The sequence below is a fragment of the Pogona vitticeps genome, chromosome 1, assembly GCF_051106095.1.
Source record: "Pogona vitticeps strain Pit_001003342236 chromosome 1, PviZW2.1, whole genome shotgun sequence".
Taxonomy (NCBI): domain Eukaryota; kingdom Metazoa; phylum Chordata; class Lepidosauria; order Squamata; family Agamidae; genus Pogona; species Pogona vitticeps.
This window is the reverse complement of record NC_135783.1, coordinates 69,586,817-69,603,936: the sequence shown is the minus strand read 5'-3', so window position 1 is coordinate 69,603,936 and position 17,120 is coordinate 69,586,817. Positions and strand designations below refer to the sequence as shown.

At 44.3% G+C, this 17,120-nt stretch overlaps 2 protein-coding genes across 2 annotated transcripts in view; one reads left to right on the top strand and one right to left on the bottom strand.

The window, feature by feature from the left end:
- Positions 1-5,994: 5,994 nt before the first annotated feature.
- DYNLT1 (dynein light chain Tctex-type 1) lies at positions 5,995-11,819 on the bottom strand. Its single transcript, XM_020809516.3, has 5 exons — positions 11,668-11,819; positions 10,687-10,728; positions 7,592-7,715; positions 7,281-7,358; positions 5,995-6,388 (listed from the first exon to the last, which is right to left on the bottom strand). Exons 1-5 carry the CDS (start codon positions 11,692-11,694, stop codon positions 6,318-6,320), a joined length of 342 nt encoding a protein of 113 aa, XP_020665175.1. The 5' UTR covers positions 11,695-11,819; the 3' UTR covers positions 5,995-6,317.
- A 178-nt stretch (positions 11,820-11,997) lies between these two features.
- SYTL3 (synaptotagmin like 3) overlaps positions 11,998-17,120 on the top strand; it is a 56,429-nt gene continuing 51,306 nt past the window's right edge. Inside the window, exon 1 of the mRNA XM_078383219.1 lies at positions 11,998-12,116. The gene's annotated coding sequence lies outside the window, so the exon portion shown is untranslated. The remainder of the gene's footprint in view (positions 12,117-17,120) is intronic.

Here is a 17,120-nt window from a genome sequence, read left to right as displayed (position 1 = left end):
TACGTCAGATATATTTTGATTTGGTTTCCTGCATTGAGCAGGGAGTTGGATTCCTTGTAGGCCCTTTCCAATTCCCTTCGTTTATGGTTCTATGATTAAGTCTTTATATTGATGTGATATTACAGTTGAGAAGGATGCATTGCATTCCTAGATAACAAGGAGTTATCTAAAAAGGAGATCCTCTAGCCTGGCTGTATGCTTTCCCAACAGGCAGCTAGGATAGGGTTTCCAGACGTCTGGCAAAAGGAGGACATGTCCTCCTTTTTAGCCTAATGTCCTCCGTCTGGCAGGCAAAGCTAAAAACCTTTAAAATGTCTAGCTTTTGTATGTGTTATTTTGGATGGGAGATGGAGAGTTGGATGGACCCCCCTCCCCCTGTCTTTCCGCACCCCCACCCACCCACTGTTACCTGCCGCTGGTGCCGGAGCTCAGCCATCGCCCCCTCCCGCTGCCACTGTGGCTGGTGGGCAATCTGCCATGCCCGCATGGAGCTCAGAAAGGCAGCATGAGCAGAGTGCCGCCTGCCGAAACAGGCAGGAGCAAACAGCACCCGAGCGCATCGATGGGAAGGCAAGCAAAAGCCCAGACTGTGTTTGTTCAAAGTCCCTTTTGGACTCTCCAACTCCCACACTCCCCAGCCTGGAACTTATGACCTTCAGGAGAGGGGAGGCTGCCTCATTTGGCTTTGCCTGGTGCCGCTTTCCCCCTGCCTGTGCCAGAGCCTTGTTTGGGCATCCAGATTAGCAAGATTGCCTCTGAGCCTGTGCAGAATGTGAGGGGCCAGGGGATCCCGCAGCCGGGCCGGGGTGGGTTCAGCTTTATTTGCTTTGCTCCCAATTGGAAGCTGCTGTTTCTTGGTAGGCCCCCTTCCTGTTTGTTAAATGAAACATTCGATATGTCCTCCTCTGTCCTCTTATTTGTCTTTCTATGTCCTCCTTTTGGTACCCATGTATCTGGCAGCCCTAAGCTAGGGGAGCTGTTAATGGAAGTGCCTTTTGATATGGTATGCAGTTGGTGTCAAAAAGAACAGACAACAGACCATTCCTATTGAGCTGGGCTTTTAACTGAATTCATGCTAGATCCCCTCAGAACTAAATCCTGAGGAGATATTTATAGGAATCAGTCTGTTGCAGCAAAAGAAAATAGCACCTCATGTAAAACACTAGATGCTTTATTACAAATAAATGCAGGATTTGTGCTGAGAATTCACACTGAGAAGAAATGGCTTCTGTGGCATGTGTGCTTGCTTAATGTATGGTGGAAGCAAAATATATACAATAATGTACTCATTATCTCAGACAATACTGGCATTGTCTCTATTATGTTTGTGACCTCTCTGAGGTGCTTCTAGTTTATATTCATTCCATTAAAGATATCTATTAATCAGTGTTCATTTCCTCCATATGCTTGTATACCATATACCAAAAACTAGCAGGAAGAAAAGACTTAAATGCTTGTCCTTACAAGTGACAAGAAAATATAAAAACGTGCCAGTAAAAAGCTGAGAGAGCAGCAGAACTAGAGTTGTCTTGGCTGTGTGTTTTTCTTAATAGAAACTAGAAATTTTGGTGGTAATCCCCACAACCCAAAATTGTCAAATATTTTACCTTCAAAATAATCTAATCAGTGTCACTGGTTTTCCCTGATGGTGACACTGTGTGCTGCTGCTGTATCATCTATCTCCCTTGTAATAGCTGCTGCTTTGTTCCGTATTATATGTGATCCCACGCAGATGGGGATCAGGTAGTGAAGGGAAATGTCATAACTGTCATATTGCCAATCAAATCTGGCCATTTAATGACATCACGAACGGCAAGAAAGCGTTATTTTAAATATTTTTCTTTTTGTAAAAAAGAAGTCCCCCCTCCCTCCAAAGAGCTTCCCCCCCCCCGCACTACAGTGTTCATGAAAAACAGTAATTTCAACTACATTCTAAATGTCATTCAGTGGCATATACCTGGGAATAGGATATATGTTTAAAAATTCATTAATATTCTGTTTTTTTAACATGAGGCTTGCTATCTGATCCTGTACATATTAATTCAGAAATCTCACTGAGTTCACTGGACATTGTTCCCATGTGAAGGGCAAAGGATTGCAATCTTTCAATGGGAAAATATTAAACTGGTGACTAAGGCAAAAGGCTGGTGTGACATTTAAATGGTGTGATCCTGTGTGTTGTATTTTAGCCATATGTTCCAACTGTGCCAGTAACTGATATGATGAGGTCCTTGCATCATTGTACTTAACATTTATAAACAGATGTAAAATGAAGTAAATCTCTAGAAAATACTTTATACCAAAATATGACTAGAGCATTTTCAAAGTGGATATGTTAATGGGAAGTTGTAAATACAGTTTTGCTTTTTGGAAGGTTATGCATGATTTGTCTTAATCTGTGAACTTCATGCTTCAGGGGAAATGTTTTTAACGAACTTGAGTAACCAAGATTATTAGAGATTTCATTCCCTGAGGAGTAATACAAAATCAAGATTAAAGTTGATTTTCAGTAACTATTTGGTGCTCAAGTGCTTGGAGACTGCATAATACAATTGTGTTCAATGTGTTCATAATAAAGTTTTATACTGAATCTCTGTACCTATAAATCCTGTGTAACTTCCTGCAAATAATAAATGCCATACTTCTATTTTCCATATGTGCATATCAAATTAGTCTCACTGCTGTTAGTAAAAGCTATTGTAACAGTGAAACCGATACCCTTCTATTTATGTTCATTTATGGAGCTTTTCTTGATTTCTCGGGTTTGAAGGAGACATTGAATACCCCTCAGGAAAATGGAATCTGCTTTTTAAAATGAATTCACCTTTTTTGGATGGCACTTATTAGCACCTGAACAACCTGACATATGAATTATATGTGAATGTTAATGCTGTGAGCTGCCTTGAGTCCCTTGGTTAGGAGAAATGCGGCATACAAATAAAACTTATTATTATTATTATTTTATTATTAGACAGACAGACAGACAGACAGACAGACAGACAGACAGACAGATAGATAGATAGATAGATAGATAGATAGATAGATAGATAGATAGATAGATAGATAGATAGATAGATAGATAGATAGATAGATAGATAACTATTTTCTCATGAAAAATTGTGGCTATCAGATCAGCTAATTAAAACAGATATTTGAAGTGACTTTTGTGGACAGTGGTAAAAGTTAAACAAAACATCCCACGTAATCTGTATATTCCAAACTTTTTTGCATAGGACTGGGCTAGAGACTTATGGTATTATATGCCCTGTAAGAGGATCAACAATACACCCTAAAATTAAGCCACAGATAAGCCACGTGACATTATTAGGAAGGGGCTAGGGAGAATAAGTTATGAGTTGAAAGTAAATTACAAATAAAGAGAACAATGAAAATGGTCTTTAGAAATGTTGGAGCAACAAATGGGTTTGGGCTATTAAGAATAGTTCAGTGGTTCCTATTTCTAATCTCTCTAAACATACTTAGGGCCACATGACTGTCTTGTATATGAGGGCATTACAGAATACAAAAAATCATATAACTGTATGACTGATGAATAAAGTCAGGGGGAAAAATCACTTTTGAAGTTCTTGCTGTTCAGCAAGGTCTGGAGGCTAGATTATCCCCATGACTGGTTTGGCTGATCAGATGACAAAAGGGCAGGAGTCTACTATCACAAGCCTCTTATTACTTTGGCAGGGAATTCTGTGCTCTGATAAAGAGACTCTGTTGGTCCTTGATGGTTTTATTTATTTATTTATTTATTTATTTATTTATTTATTTACTTACTTACAGTATTTTATTTATATCCCGCCTCTCTGGTCAACTAAGGACCACTCTAGGCAGCTAACAGACAAAGAATAATAAAAATATACATATACAAAGCAGCAAAATAATAAAAACTTAGGAAAGATAGAAAATCAGTAGAAAGGAAAAGAACATCAGGAGTTGTCTGATGGGAAGGCCTGCCAAAACATCCATGTCTTCAATTGATTTTTGAAGATACCCAGCGAGGGAGCCCCGCGAATCCCAGGAGGTAGATTGTTCCAGAGGCGAGGAGCCACCGCTGAGAAGGCCCAATTTCTTGTCTTCTCCTTCTGGGCCTCCCTCGGCGTTAGGCTCCTCAGCCTCACCTCCTGGCTCGCACGAGTGACACGGGTAGATCTTGGTGGGAGTAGGCGTTCCGCCAAGTATCGAGGCCCTAAACCGTTTAGGGCTTTGTACGTAAGCATCAACACTTTGAAGTCGATGCGGAAACGGATGGGCAGCCAATGCAATGAGGCCAGAGTGGGCGAAATATGTTGGAATTTTTTCACTCCACTGAGTAATCTGGCCGCCGCATTCTGCACCACCTGTAGTTTCCGCAGCAGCCTCAAAGGAAGCCCCACGTAGAGCGCATTGCAGTGGTCTAATCTTGAGATTATGAGCGCATGTACCAAGGTAGTAAGCGCCCTCACATCAAGGTAAGGCCACAGCTGGGCTATCCGCCTGAGATGAAAAAAGGCAGTACGGACCACGGACGCCACCTGGGATTCCATGGTGAGCGCCAGGTCCAGATGGATCCCCAGGCTGCGGACCCCATCTTTGGCGGGCAGAGTCACCTCCCCAAAAGAGAGGGAGTTTCCCAAATCCCCAACCGTGGGGGGGCCCACCCTCAGCACCTCCGTCTTGTCCGGGTTCAGCCTCAACCCGTTCTCCTGCATCCATTGCAGTACAGCCTCCAGGCAGTGCTGTAGGCACAGAACGGCATCTCCTGCGGTTGGCAAAAAGATGTAGAGCTGAGTGTCATCCGCATACTGATGACACAAAGCTCCACACCCCCTGATGACCCCACCCAGAGGCCTCATGTAGATGTTAAACAGCATTGGGGAGATAATCGACCCCTGTGGAACCCCACAGTTGAGGCTCCATGGGGCCGAGACACTCTCCCCAAGCTGCACTCTCTGGGGACGGTCCTCCAACAAGGAACGGAGCCAGGCCACCTATTCCCAGCTTGGACAGCCTCCCCAGGAGGATACCGTGGTCAATGGTATCAAAGGCCGCTGAGATATCGAGGAGGACCAACAGAGACACTTTGCCCCCGTCGGCCTCCCTCAGTAGGTCATCGCACAGGGCGACCAATGCCATTTCTGTACCATGGTGCGGCCTAAAGCCCGACTGAAATGGATCCAGGGCGTCTGTTTCATCCAGGAGCGATGGATCAAAGTGTGTAGGTCATTATCTTAGTTCAGTTGGTGTACAAAGTGATGTCATCACTGCATTAAAGAGCCATATGCAGGAGCCCCCCTTACCTCCAAAAAATTGATGGGAACCAAAAGTGGAATTTCCTGTTCTCAGTGATGAAGGCTGCCTTTCACTAGCAATGAAGATTCTCCAGTCTTGAAAGATTTCCTCTCACAACATGAGGAGAAAACCAGCGTGGGCTAGATGGAGCCAATGGCCTGGAAGTTTCTCATCTCTGCTAACAATTCCAAACTTCTGGAGTCCTTCAGAAATCTTCATCAGGCCTTTTTAATATGTCAGTAGTCCACTAAAGACTCAACTGATTTTGCCCATACATTTTTTTCAGTCATTATAACCTTTGTGGAATTAGGGCACCTCAAGCTGTCTGACTTAAACAACACTGTACTGTAACAATATTTCTGCCATTTTAATATCTGTAAGGTAACCCATGCCTCCTTCCACTGCAGTTTTTTTTTTAAAAAAAACTCCTTGAAACCCCCAGCCAGTATGTGTTAACGCTCAAAATGCTCTTTGTTCCACTTTGTGCTTTTTAAAAGTGAAGGGGTAAACCCTAAGCTGACTTCCAGCCTTATCAAGAAGGTTGATGGGGATCATTGAGAGGTCTCTCAGACCCTCCCAAGAGCTCATTTTGGTTCAAAGGCACAAGAGAAATGCAGGAAGGAGGATAATCCTGTTTTTTAGATGAATAATGCTACAGGTGAGCCTCACTCTTGCTTTTTCAATCTGATGCTTTTACAAATACACACACACATGTTCAGCATTTCAATAATTTAATAACAAACAAACCTATTGTGTGGAAATTAATCTTATTCAAACCAGTTGGAATAAAGCTGAAGAACTGCAGCAGGTTTCAGGTTTTAGCACCTTGAGAAAGTCTTACAGTGTTAAGACAGGGGGGTGCAGGATATGAATAAAGGGTGATGTGTCTGTGTAACAGGTATTGAAATTGCTCTCCCAATTTTTCACTGGTGGAAAGCAGAAGTTCTCTTAAAAATAGCACTGCTCATTGAATTCACAGTTTTAGTGGATTTATGAAATGGAAGTGATGACACAAAGGCTGAAGAATTCCAAGGCAATCATATTGCAAGTCCAAAGGCACTGACAATACAGTACATAGTCTTGTTTTCCCATCTCACAGTGCAGGTTCCTATAAAAGAACAACATTGTGTTAGGGTAATTCTACTATACGTAGAAAAGATAAACTGGTGCATCTACTTTAAAGCAATGCATCTGAGATTCTGCAAAGTAAAAACTAGCCATGGGAGCTTCGTATATGTACCCTGGTGAATAAGAATATGAAGCTCTGCACTACAGGTGCCACAATGCTCCCTTTCTGCCCCGCAAAATCAGCCCAGTCCACTCATTGGGATCCTCACAGTGCACACGTCTGACGGCAGTGACATCACACCAATCGCAGAAGTCTCACTGGTGCTGCCATGCCTCTCCCCACAGCCAACTGCTCTGGCAAGAGGAAGCGTGAAGAAAAGTCTCCCTGCTCCCTTTGTGTGCTGGCTAAGGGGAGAGGTGGGGCAGCGCCAGCAGGACTACTTTTGAAACTGGAGTGATGTCACTGCCTTTGGAGGTGTTGTGCTGCAAGGAGCCTGGTGAGTGAACTAGGTTGGTTTGGGGGGGGAGGGGCGGAATGGACCACTGCGGCACCTGTGGTGCCAAGCTTCGTATTCGTATCCCCCAGGATATGAACACAAAGCTCCCATGTGTAGTAAAAACAGTTCTTTCCATATCAACTGCTGAAAATCATGTTCACTGAATAAGTCTAAGACAACACAGTGCTACACAGACTATTTAGTTATCTGAAGTACATCACTCCCAGCACTGGGACATAATTTACCATCACTCTTAGCAACAATAAAACCCTGCTCCCTAATCACTTACATCTGCTGGAATCAGAAGCTGTTTCCAGAGGGTAAGTGGTTGCAGCGGATTCTTCCGAAAGGAAGCTACTTCCATAAGTCATGCAAACACTCTATAAAACATTTCACGGATGTATCCAAGAAAAAAGTTTTAAAATATTGTTGTACCATCTGCAGAGTTGTCCCAGAAACAAGAACTTGCTGTATGAAGACCTGCACCATTCTTTTGCATAATCACACACGTCACTGTAAGTTGCAGAAAACAAGAATGCTGTTAGGAAAAGGTCACATATGTTACATCTTACTTGCTTTGAGCCATAAAGTCAGTTATGTGATCCCATTTTTATGACCTTCGAAGGTCAAACCACAGTTTCAACACTTATTCCCCCTTCAATTCCTATTTTAAACTTTAGTTTTTAATTTTAACTGAAACCCATTTTTGTCAAATTAATAATAAAAATATGAAAATATTAACTTACCAACATATTTAAATGGCTTCCCCAGCTTTGTCAGCTGGCTTAAAATTTGCTCCACAACACTTGTAGTCCATTGATTCACTTTGCTGTGCTGGTATGCATTGCCACCTATTGTCCCTTCAATGGCCTACAAATGAAAAGAGGTTCCTTTTACCACCATTCTGCCGGTGAATTGTAACTCCAAGAACTCATGGCTAGCAGCCTGTTGGTACAATCAGCAGCCATAACTAGACATTGCACAAGCTGTTCCAGCATTAGAGGAGCTGTGTAAGACTGTATACAGCTAAAGGTTCCACACACGTTATTGTACACAAGGCATCCCAGTTAGTTTCTTCATGCTCTCGAACTGTATTACACAATGCCCCTCTCTCCCAGAACATCACCTCCTGCTCCATATGTGACATGGTTATGCCACACAATTGGGAACAGTATACTAGCCCATGATTTAAAAATATGTGCATTAATTTCAAAGGTTACAATCAGTAAGTGAATGTTCCCCTGTGCAACTACACAGGGCTTCTGTTAAAAATGAATTCCATCAAAACAAAGTGAAACTAAGACTGCAAAATTAAACTGCTCGTTTGCGCTGTAACCTCTGGAGTAGTAGACTATTTCCAAAGACTGAAATTTTCATGCATATTTGTCATAGTGACTGGTGGTGGTCTGTACAAGAAAAAGAAAAGTGTTTTTTCATTAAGAACATGGCCAAACAGCCCAGAAAGCCCACAACAACCATCGAGAATACATTGTTTTTCATTCACTGTCACTTCACCTACAACTAAGTTACAAAGTGTTAAGAAAGAATGCATGAACTCTCTATAGTACTGTATAGAATATTTAGTGCAGGTTCATACACCTTCACTAATTGCTAAGGAGGTTGCCATAATAAAGGATTAGTAAACAAAACACTGGTAGCTTAACAACAGTGGTACATTTTCCATAAATCTAGCAACTACATGATTGGAAGTCACTAACAGCTAACTCCCAGGGTAAGGCACAGAAATTAAACACAGACTTCAATCCCACTGATGTCACCACTGCAACTGAAGCAGACTTAAACAGCTTGCAGATCAGGTTAGAGGTCAAGTAATATTATATAAGGCAAAGTCCTAAATCGGATACGCTTATTCATTAGAAAGAGAGATAAAAAATCTTTATGGATGTATTGTATTTGGCTATCCAGAGTGCAAAGACCACAGATATACAGTATAGACAGCAGATATACAGTATAGGCTGGGAGTCAAAAGACCTCATATGGAACCTGGCAGATGCAAAAGGTGGTATTTAGAGATGGACCCAAATTAATTCGGAAGCTTCTATCCGAATAATGGTGTGAGGCAGCACGGCTGCCACACAGACTCTCTTCCCACTTCCCATACAGGCAGAAACACTCACCTTTAGTTGCATGCCATCAGGGTCCTTCATCACCAGCAGCACATCAATTGGGGCATGAACTCAGACGACAGGTCCCCACCTCCGTAGGCAGTCGTCCACTTGGCAAGGAGGCAGGATGAGGATTCTCCCTGTGCAGCCAATGAGTGGACAACTGTTTGTGGAGGTGGGGACTTGCTGGCCGAGCTCCTGCCCAGATTGGTGCACCATTGGCAATAAAGGACCACAGTGGTGCTCCGCCAGTCCAGGAGGTGAGGAGAGTCCAAGCAGCAGCTGTGCTGTCTGTCGCACAGTGATATTCGGATAGAAGGCTCTGAATCCATTCCGACCCATCTCTAGTAGTATTCCAGTAGTGTCATTCTACCAGCAGGTGGGGCTTCCATTCAAAAAAGCCCCCCCTCCACCTATCATAAATCTTCCTTCTGTCATGCCAGAAATTGTTCAGGAAATATTTTGACCCCGAGGATGAAGATAGTGGTGGGTGGATGCGGGAAGATGCATTTGAGAATTGCATTCTAGTTCTTCAGTACTGAAAGCCACAACAGTCTTCCTTCTTGTAAACCCCCCCCCCACACACACATATATACTAGCTCCTTACATCCTTTGAAAGGCCACTCCTGGATTTCAGTGAAATCCAACACAGTATAAAGGGTTGCAGATCAGGGTAGAGTAGGGGGACACTCCTGCATGTATGGAAAGGCTTGCTTAGAACTGGCTCTTTTCTTTTTCATTCATGGAAATAACCACATTTATTGTATCCAGCTTTCTGTTTTGAATTAAGAACATAATTGTTGAAATCATGTTTCTTAGTATATTAAGTTGCAACTACAGAAGGCTCATTGAATCAGTGGGGATTTGGTGAGTCAACTCCTAAGTTCAATTGACTCAAAAGCCCTACACTAATTGCAACTTACTACAACAGGATTTCAGCTTATGTGAACCTAGACCTATTTTGGTTACTTCATTTACAAGACAGAAATTGTATTACTAGATTGCTATCTTTTTTTTAAGCAACCCACAGTTTGTAGCTACAGTCCATACAATTTTACCCCAAATAAACCTGTCAGCCTTTAAGGTGCTGTAAGACTCTTTGTTGTAGCAGCAAATTAACATGGCTATTCCCTGAAAATCTTTTTTAAATGCCTTATGGAATAGCACTTATCCAAACAGAATTCTTTTAAACAAATAAGTGTACAATACAAACTTTAAGGTAACGGTGATCCGTGTCTAGTCGTGCTGGCCACATGATCACGGAAACTGTCTATGGACAAACACTGGCTCTACGGCTTGGAAACAGGGAGGACCACTGTGCCCTAGAGTCGGACACAACTGGACTAAATGTAAAGGCGAACCTTTACCTTTACCTAAGACATCAAATATTTCTAACACTGTGGATATTACATATATGTGTTTTAACAGTTGCAGGTCAAAATCCTATTGCTAATCTATGCTTGTGTAAAGAAAATCACATAAGTCTTGGCAGCAAATTGCTACTCATTACTGAAGTACTACTTGGCAAAAGGTATGAACCAATCAAAATAAGACCCTGATTAATGAGTGGCAATTTGCTACAAAGACTTATATGATTCTTCTTTACTCAAGCATAAATCAGCAAGGGGGTTCTGATTATGAATGGGGAAAACACAACAAATTAAACTGAGCATGCCATGTTGTGTTCTTAAAATATGGCATAAAGATGATCTTACCTCTTTTATAATGTTGCTCACTTCATCCACAATAAAGGCAGTCTAAAAAAAGATCAGAAGAAACATTTTAAAGCAAACGTAAAATATGCATTGTACAAAACTGATAAAAATTCAGTAGTTGATCATTCTAATATCAGGTATAATTAGATACCTAAGCATCTAACACCTTGTTTCTGCTCACCCATTATAGCACCATCCATCACTTGTGCGAGGATTCCTAAGCAATCAGGAAAGAACAACTCTAAAAGCGGGCAGAGAGCCAGGTTTTCATAGGAAAGGATGGGTGGCATCCCCCAACCTGCACACCTATGGATCCCAGCAGCAGTCACCTACAACTGTCTGTGGAAGGAGGGCATAAAAGAGCACATATTGCCCCCCCCCCGCCATATAACCCATTCCTTCCACTTCAGAGCAAACGCCCCCCCGCCGCCGCCCAGAAGCGCCTTTGTGCAGCCCTCAGCCACTCCTTCCAACCCGACCGTATCCTCGCACGAAGATTCCCCCCCCCCGCCCTGGCCACCTCTTCTTCCTCCTCCTCCGAATTTCTCTCATGTCCATTTGGGGGGGGGGAACCCCCTTTCCCAGAACGGCAAGGCGATCCCTGTCACACGCGCCGAACAATGCCGGCTCCTTCGCCGGCGGCATCGCCCGAGCACCGACCGGGGGAAGCCGCCGGGGTGGAAGGGCGGCGAGGGGCCGAGATCGAGCCCAGGAGGAGGAGGAGGAGAGCCAGAGGGGCCGCCGCCCGGAGCGACGAGGGCGAGGAGCAACAAAGGAGGGGGGGGGAAGAGAGGCGGCTCCTGACCGGGGCAGCGACCCGGCATCGTCTCCCTCGCTCTCGCTCTTTCCCGGCCGTGCGGCTTCACGGAGCTACGGCGGCGGGCAAGAAAAAAGGACAGAACTACGAAGGCTCTCTGCCCTCCCCCCGGGAGCCGAGGCGGGGAGAGCGGGAGGCGGAGCGCGGCCGTTCAACGCCGTTACCTCCTCCGCAGACTGGAGCTCGTCCATCTTCGCGGCTCCTCCAGAGGCGTCAACGCCGCCTCCAAACCTGCTGCCCCAGTCCCTGTTTCAACCGTCGTCGGCGAGCATGCGCGCGCCCAGCGACGGGCGTGGCTTTTCTTTCTTTCTTTCCCGTTCCGCGCCTGCGCAGGACCGTCCCAGGCTCTCGACCAATCGAGCGACGCAGGCGGGCGTGTCTCGTGCGGTTGCCCCGTTACTGTCGCTGTGCTTGTTTCTGCGCTTGCGTGTGTAGCAGTTTTCCGTCCCTTTGTGTTTGTGACGTACTTGGCATAAATTGCCGCGCCTCTAACGGCTTTGGCGGCCATAGGGACAGATGGGCTCGCTAGAGATTAGCCTGACTTGGTTGCTTAAGAAGCGCTAAACCTCAACCAGACAAGTCTAAAACAGGCGACGAGCGAAAAAGCATGGAGGTTGCACGCTTCGGAGCACAAGGGGAAGGATTTGAGGGGACAGTGGAAGCGGGGTTTTGTGTGTGTGTGTATGGGGGGGAATGACAGGTCAATGGGTTTGTTGTTGCTGGACATCGGAAACCGGCACTACCCGACGTATGACTGGATGTAGGGATGGGGAGGCGGGCGGCGATATAAATTCCATCTTAAAAGACTTAAGTAGTTTTGCAACAGACTTTAAAAGACTTGTCACTGTTGACTGGCTGTCGCCCAACCCTTGGCGGTCTCAGTGGCGTCTAGAGGACCCGTTAAGTCCCAGAGCTGACCAGTGAAACCAGTCTGTACATTCCTGTCCAACATGGCTTGGTCCTGCCAGTTCTGCTCTCCAAAGGGTAGAGATACCACAACCCGAAAGGCCTGTCTGACAATTAAATCTATTAGGAAAACATTTACCAAGTGGTAGTTTTAGAAGAGGTGGTTGTGTTCGTCTGTGCTAACATATATGGCAAAAGAAAAAGACCAAAACGTTATGGCACCTTGAAGACTAACTCTTGTATTTTAGCATGAGCTTTGGCAAACAAGTTCACTTCCTCAGACTATTTTCGCAAGGGGTCTGCCAAGGGTGACCTCATTCTGTTGCTCCATCCCACAAACACTAAGCTTACATTGGCTGTAATAAGTTCTTTGAACTGCATCATTTCCCATGTCATTTGTCCTGCCTTCATCTCTGTTTTTGGCTAGCTTGGTGGGCTGTATACTTGGAAAGCGTTGCATCCTGTTCAGGTCCCCTTAGGAAAGTGTGTCTTCTGTCTGCTTTGTTTCACTCTTCCTAACTCAGTTCTGGCACATAGTATTACAAAAAACAGACACAGGAACATAGGACCAGTGATATTTGCCAAAAAAAAGAGAACAAATTGCATTCTCTAGAGGGTTTTTTGCAGTTATTAAACAGTTTATTTAAAAAATGTGTTAATTGGTTCTGCATTGACTTCAAAGTTTTAATGCTCACGTATAAAGCCCTAAACGGTTTAGGGCCTAAATACCTGGCAGAACTCCTACTCCCACCAAAATCTACCCGTGTCACTTGTGCGAGTCAGGAGGTGAGGCTGAGGAGCCTGACGCCGAGGGAGGCCCGGAAGGAAAAAAAAAAGAAACCGGGCTGTGAAGGAGGAGTAGAGAGTGCCGTCCCTGGATGTAGAAGGCGAAAGAGAACAGAGTGGAAGGGATCATCCCAGTGACCTGGTGACAGTTACTAAAAAGGCAGGAGAGTTAAACCTTGATGACAAGGCGGGAAAGACAGAGATTTGCTTGACAGAAGGAGTGGGAGGAACAAGAGGTGTCAGTATGGGAAGAAGGGATAAATGAAGGAGGGTGGTTGTCCTCAGTGGTGGAGGAGTATGAAAGAAAGAAGGGAGAGGAACGGAGAAAGGTGTTTGAAAGAGTGTGCACTCAGGGTCTGATAAGAGACTTTCCAAATTTGAGAGTGGGAGGTTTGCTGCCTGATCCTGACCAGGAAAGAGAAAGATCTCAACGAGTGGTGGCTCAAGAGTGGACTGTGATCGTGGCGCCCAGAAAAGCTGAGTTGAAACGTGAGTGGGAAGCAGAGAAATACCAACATTCTGAAGAACTTGATGAGAGAGGGTGGGTCCGACACTCATGTTGTGGGACTATCTGTGCGATTCGGGGCGCCCCTCTCCTGAAGCCAGAAGCCAAGGAATGGCGTGAGGGCAACCCCTTTGAGTCCATGGGACTATGACAAAAGTTGTGTTTCAGAAGGTTGTGGCCTGTTGCCTAAGTTAGAAACGTTTGTTCCTGTAAGCAACGTGCTGGTGCATATGGAAGAGAATAAAGATGAAAGTTTAAAGGTTATAAAGGCTACGCCTTTATTATTTCCCGCTGAAGAAGAGAGTCCGTTCCAGAGAAGGGAAGAACCTGTTCACATTGGCACCCAACATGGGGCAGGCAGAGTGGCGGGAAATGAAGAAATTCTCGAACTGAGACAGATAATTAAGAGATGAGAAATTGATAGAGAATTTAGCTGAACAACAAGCATTGATAACCAGACAATTACTGCAGCAAAATAAGGAGGGTGAAAACAGAGAAAGAACATCCAAAGAAGTAAAAAACCCATGGGTTGCGGGACCCATGCCTATCCGTATTCCAAAAATGAGCACTACAGACAATCCTGAAGCGTATTTGCATACTTTCGAACAGGTAGCCACGGCTGCGGGATGACCCAAGGAACAATGGACTTTGATATAGATTCCCTGTTTAACCTGTGTACTGCAAGAAGTAGTTGACACTTCGCCCTCAGCAGAAGTGGCACTATATGACATGGTAAAGGGGGCTATACTACAGACTCTAAATCTGACAGAGGAAGCTTACAGGAAATGATTTAGGGAGCTTAAATTGAAGGCAGGCAGGCACCCTTGCCCCCTTAGTCAACGAATGAAGGCTAATTTAATTAGGGGGCTGCATCCAGAAGAAAAGTCAAAAGAGGAGATCTTGGAGATCTTTGTAATGGAACAATTAGTCACTACTTTGGGAACGAATCTCCGTAATTGGGTACAGAGAAATTGGCCAAAGCAATTGGAGGAGGCGATTCACCTGATCGAAGATTACTGTATGGCTGAAGAAGGAGGGAGAGAACATCATAACCCCGCCCAAGAGAAGTTCCGCCCGTAGGACAAGATGGCGACTAGCAGTAGCAGCGCTCCTCCACGTCCTACTGCGCCTCAAGGAGCAATCAACAACAGGAAACTGAGCTTCAGTCCACCGCGACCCAAACCGGTGCGGCAGATCATGTATGACCACCGTTTATTCGAACCAGGCACCGGGCTGAAGATGGGGAAGGACGGCAAACCGGTTTGTTTCGACTGTGGGCATCCCGGGCATGTAAAAAGAGAATGCCCTGGCCTGGATTGTTCTTGGGTAGGACCCATTACTGAATCGGTTCTGATAGGGGGGTCGGAAAGAGAAGGATGGGAAGTAATTGTGCGGGTGAATGGACAGGAAAAAAGGGTGCTGATCGATACGGGATGTGGTAAGACTGGTTTGCAGTTAGAGAGATTCCTCAAGCTTCCACATGATTTTCCCCCTTTGAGATGATGGATGGATGGAACCCCAGGGGGATATTGGATCTAATCAAAGAAAAATGGGAGAGTGGAACAGATGGGGCACATTTCAGTGCAACAAGTAATGGAAATGAGGGAACATCTGAGAAAGGTGTCAGAAATAGCCAAGACACATCTAGAGATAATGTGGCAGGGACAAAAAAGGAGATATGATGTCAAAGTGAGGCCACGCCAGTTCGTACACAGTCAGAAGGTGTTATTAGTATTACCTGCAGAAAACACTAAATTGTTTGCATGTTGGCAAGGACCTTATGAAGTTATCAAACAAGTAGGAAAGGTAGATTATGAGATCAAAACATCAGACAAAAAGCGAAAAACAGGAATTTTTCATGTAAATTAGTTAAAAGAGTGGAAAGAGAGAGAGGTTTTGTGGGGAGACATAGGAGAGGAAGATTTAGGTCCTGAAGCTTCAGTATGTGCGGCAAGTGACCAAGGGTTTAACTTAGGGAATAATTTAAACACTACTCAAGTAACTCAGATCTGAGACATAGAAAGGGAATTTCGAGATGTTTTTTCTAGTAGACCCAGAAATACCACTTGTGTGGAACATCAGATCAACACCAAACCAAATGTTATAATCCGAAGTGGTAGTAGGAGTTGGCCTTTTCACCTGAAAGAAACTATAAATAAGGAAGTAGATGAAATGATAGCCCTGGGAGTGATTGAACCATCTCACAGTCCTTGAAGGAGTTATCCTGTGGTTGTACCAAAACCTGATGGGAAAGTGAGATTGTGTATAGACTTTAGAAAATTAAATGAAATTTCTAAGTTTGACGCGTACCCTATGCTTAGAATAGAAGATTTGCTGGAAAGACTAGGGGGCGCACAATACCTGACTTTGCTGGACCTCACGAAGGGATATTGGCAAATTCCCTTGAGAGAAGAAGATAAGGAAAAGATTGCTTTTGTGACCCCCAAAGGCCTGTACCAATTCCAAAAAATGCCATTTGGGTTACATGGGGCAGCAGCTACCTTTCAAAGGCTTATGAATCAGGTGTTAGAGCCAATGAGTGAATTTGCTAGGGCATACGTAGATGACATACTACTGTAATCTTTAGTCATAATTGGAATGAACACTTAAATCACATAACAGCCGTGTTAAAAGAATTGAGAAAAGCTGGGCTTACTGTTAATCCTTCAAAATGCAAGATTGCCCATGAGGAGGTACATTTCTTGGGACATGTTAAGTCGTGGCGCTGAGCGCCCAAAGAAGAGTCAGGACACCGCAGTTATTCCACACGATTTAATGGATAAAAAGAACATGCACACACACACGTGTATATATACATTAAAAAAACCTGCCTCTCGTCGAAGGTTTCCGCCCCCACCCCAATTACCCCGCATCCATGCTAATTGGAGGGAGGGAAGTTATCTGTGACAGCTGCTGTTGCATCCACCATGCTACTGCGAAAACCTGGAAGGACACAGCAAGGTTGATCCCAAGACACAACAGGACATAAGAGATGTAAAGGAAGTTCAACAATTTTTAGGCCTAGCCAGCTATTATAGACAGTTTGCACCCAATTTTGCTGAAATTGCAGCACCTCTGACGGACCTAACAAAGAAAAGGATGGCAAGGAGAGTGAAATGGGGAAAGGTAGAACAACAGGCCTTTGACACTCTTAAGAGCATTCTTAATGAGTTACCTAAACGATATGCCCTGGATTTCAAACATCCATTCATAGTACAAACAGATGCTTCAGATAGAGGTATTGGGGCTGTATTGGCTCAGGAGAAATAAGGGGTTGAATACCCAATAATGTATTTGAGTAACAAGTTACATCTAGAGAACAGAAATATACCAATAATAGAGAAGGAAGCCTTGGCAGTCAAGTGGGTCATAAATACATTGAAATATTATTTGTTAGGGGTGCCGTTCTTGTTGGTGACT

Bases quoted from the DNA above. Each gene is read 5' to 3' on its own strand.
- DYNLT1 (XM_020809516.3), bottom strand. From the start codon at position 11,694: ATGGACGAGCTCCAGTCTGCGGAGGAG. The intron at 10,729-11,667 runs GTAACGGCGTTG...ATCTTTTTTTAG, and splicing joins AGCTCCAGTCTGCGGAGGAG to ACTGCCTTTATTGTGGATGA. The intron at 7,716-10,686 runs GTAAGATCATCT...TTTCATTTGTAG, and splicing joins TGAGCAACATTATAAAAGAG to GCCATTGAAGGGACAATAGG.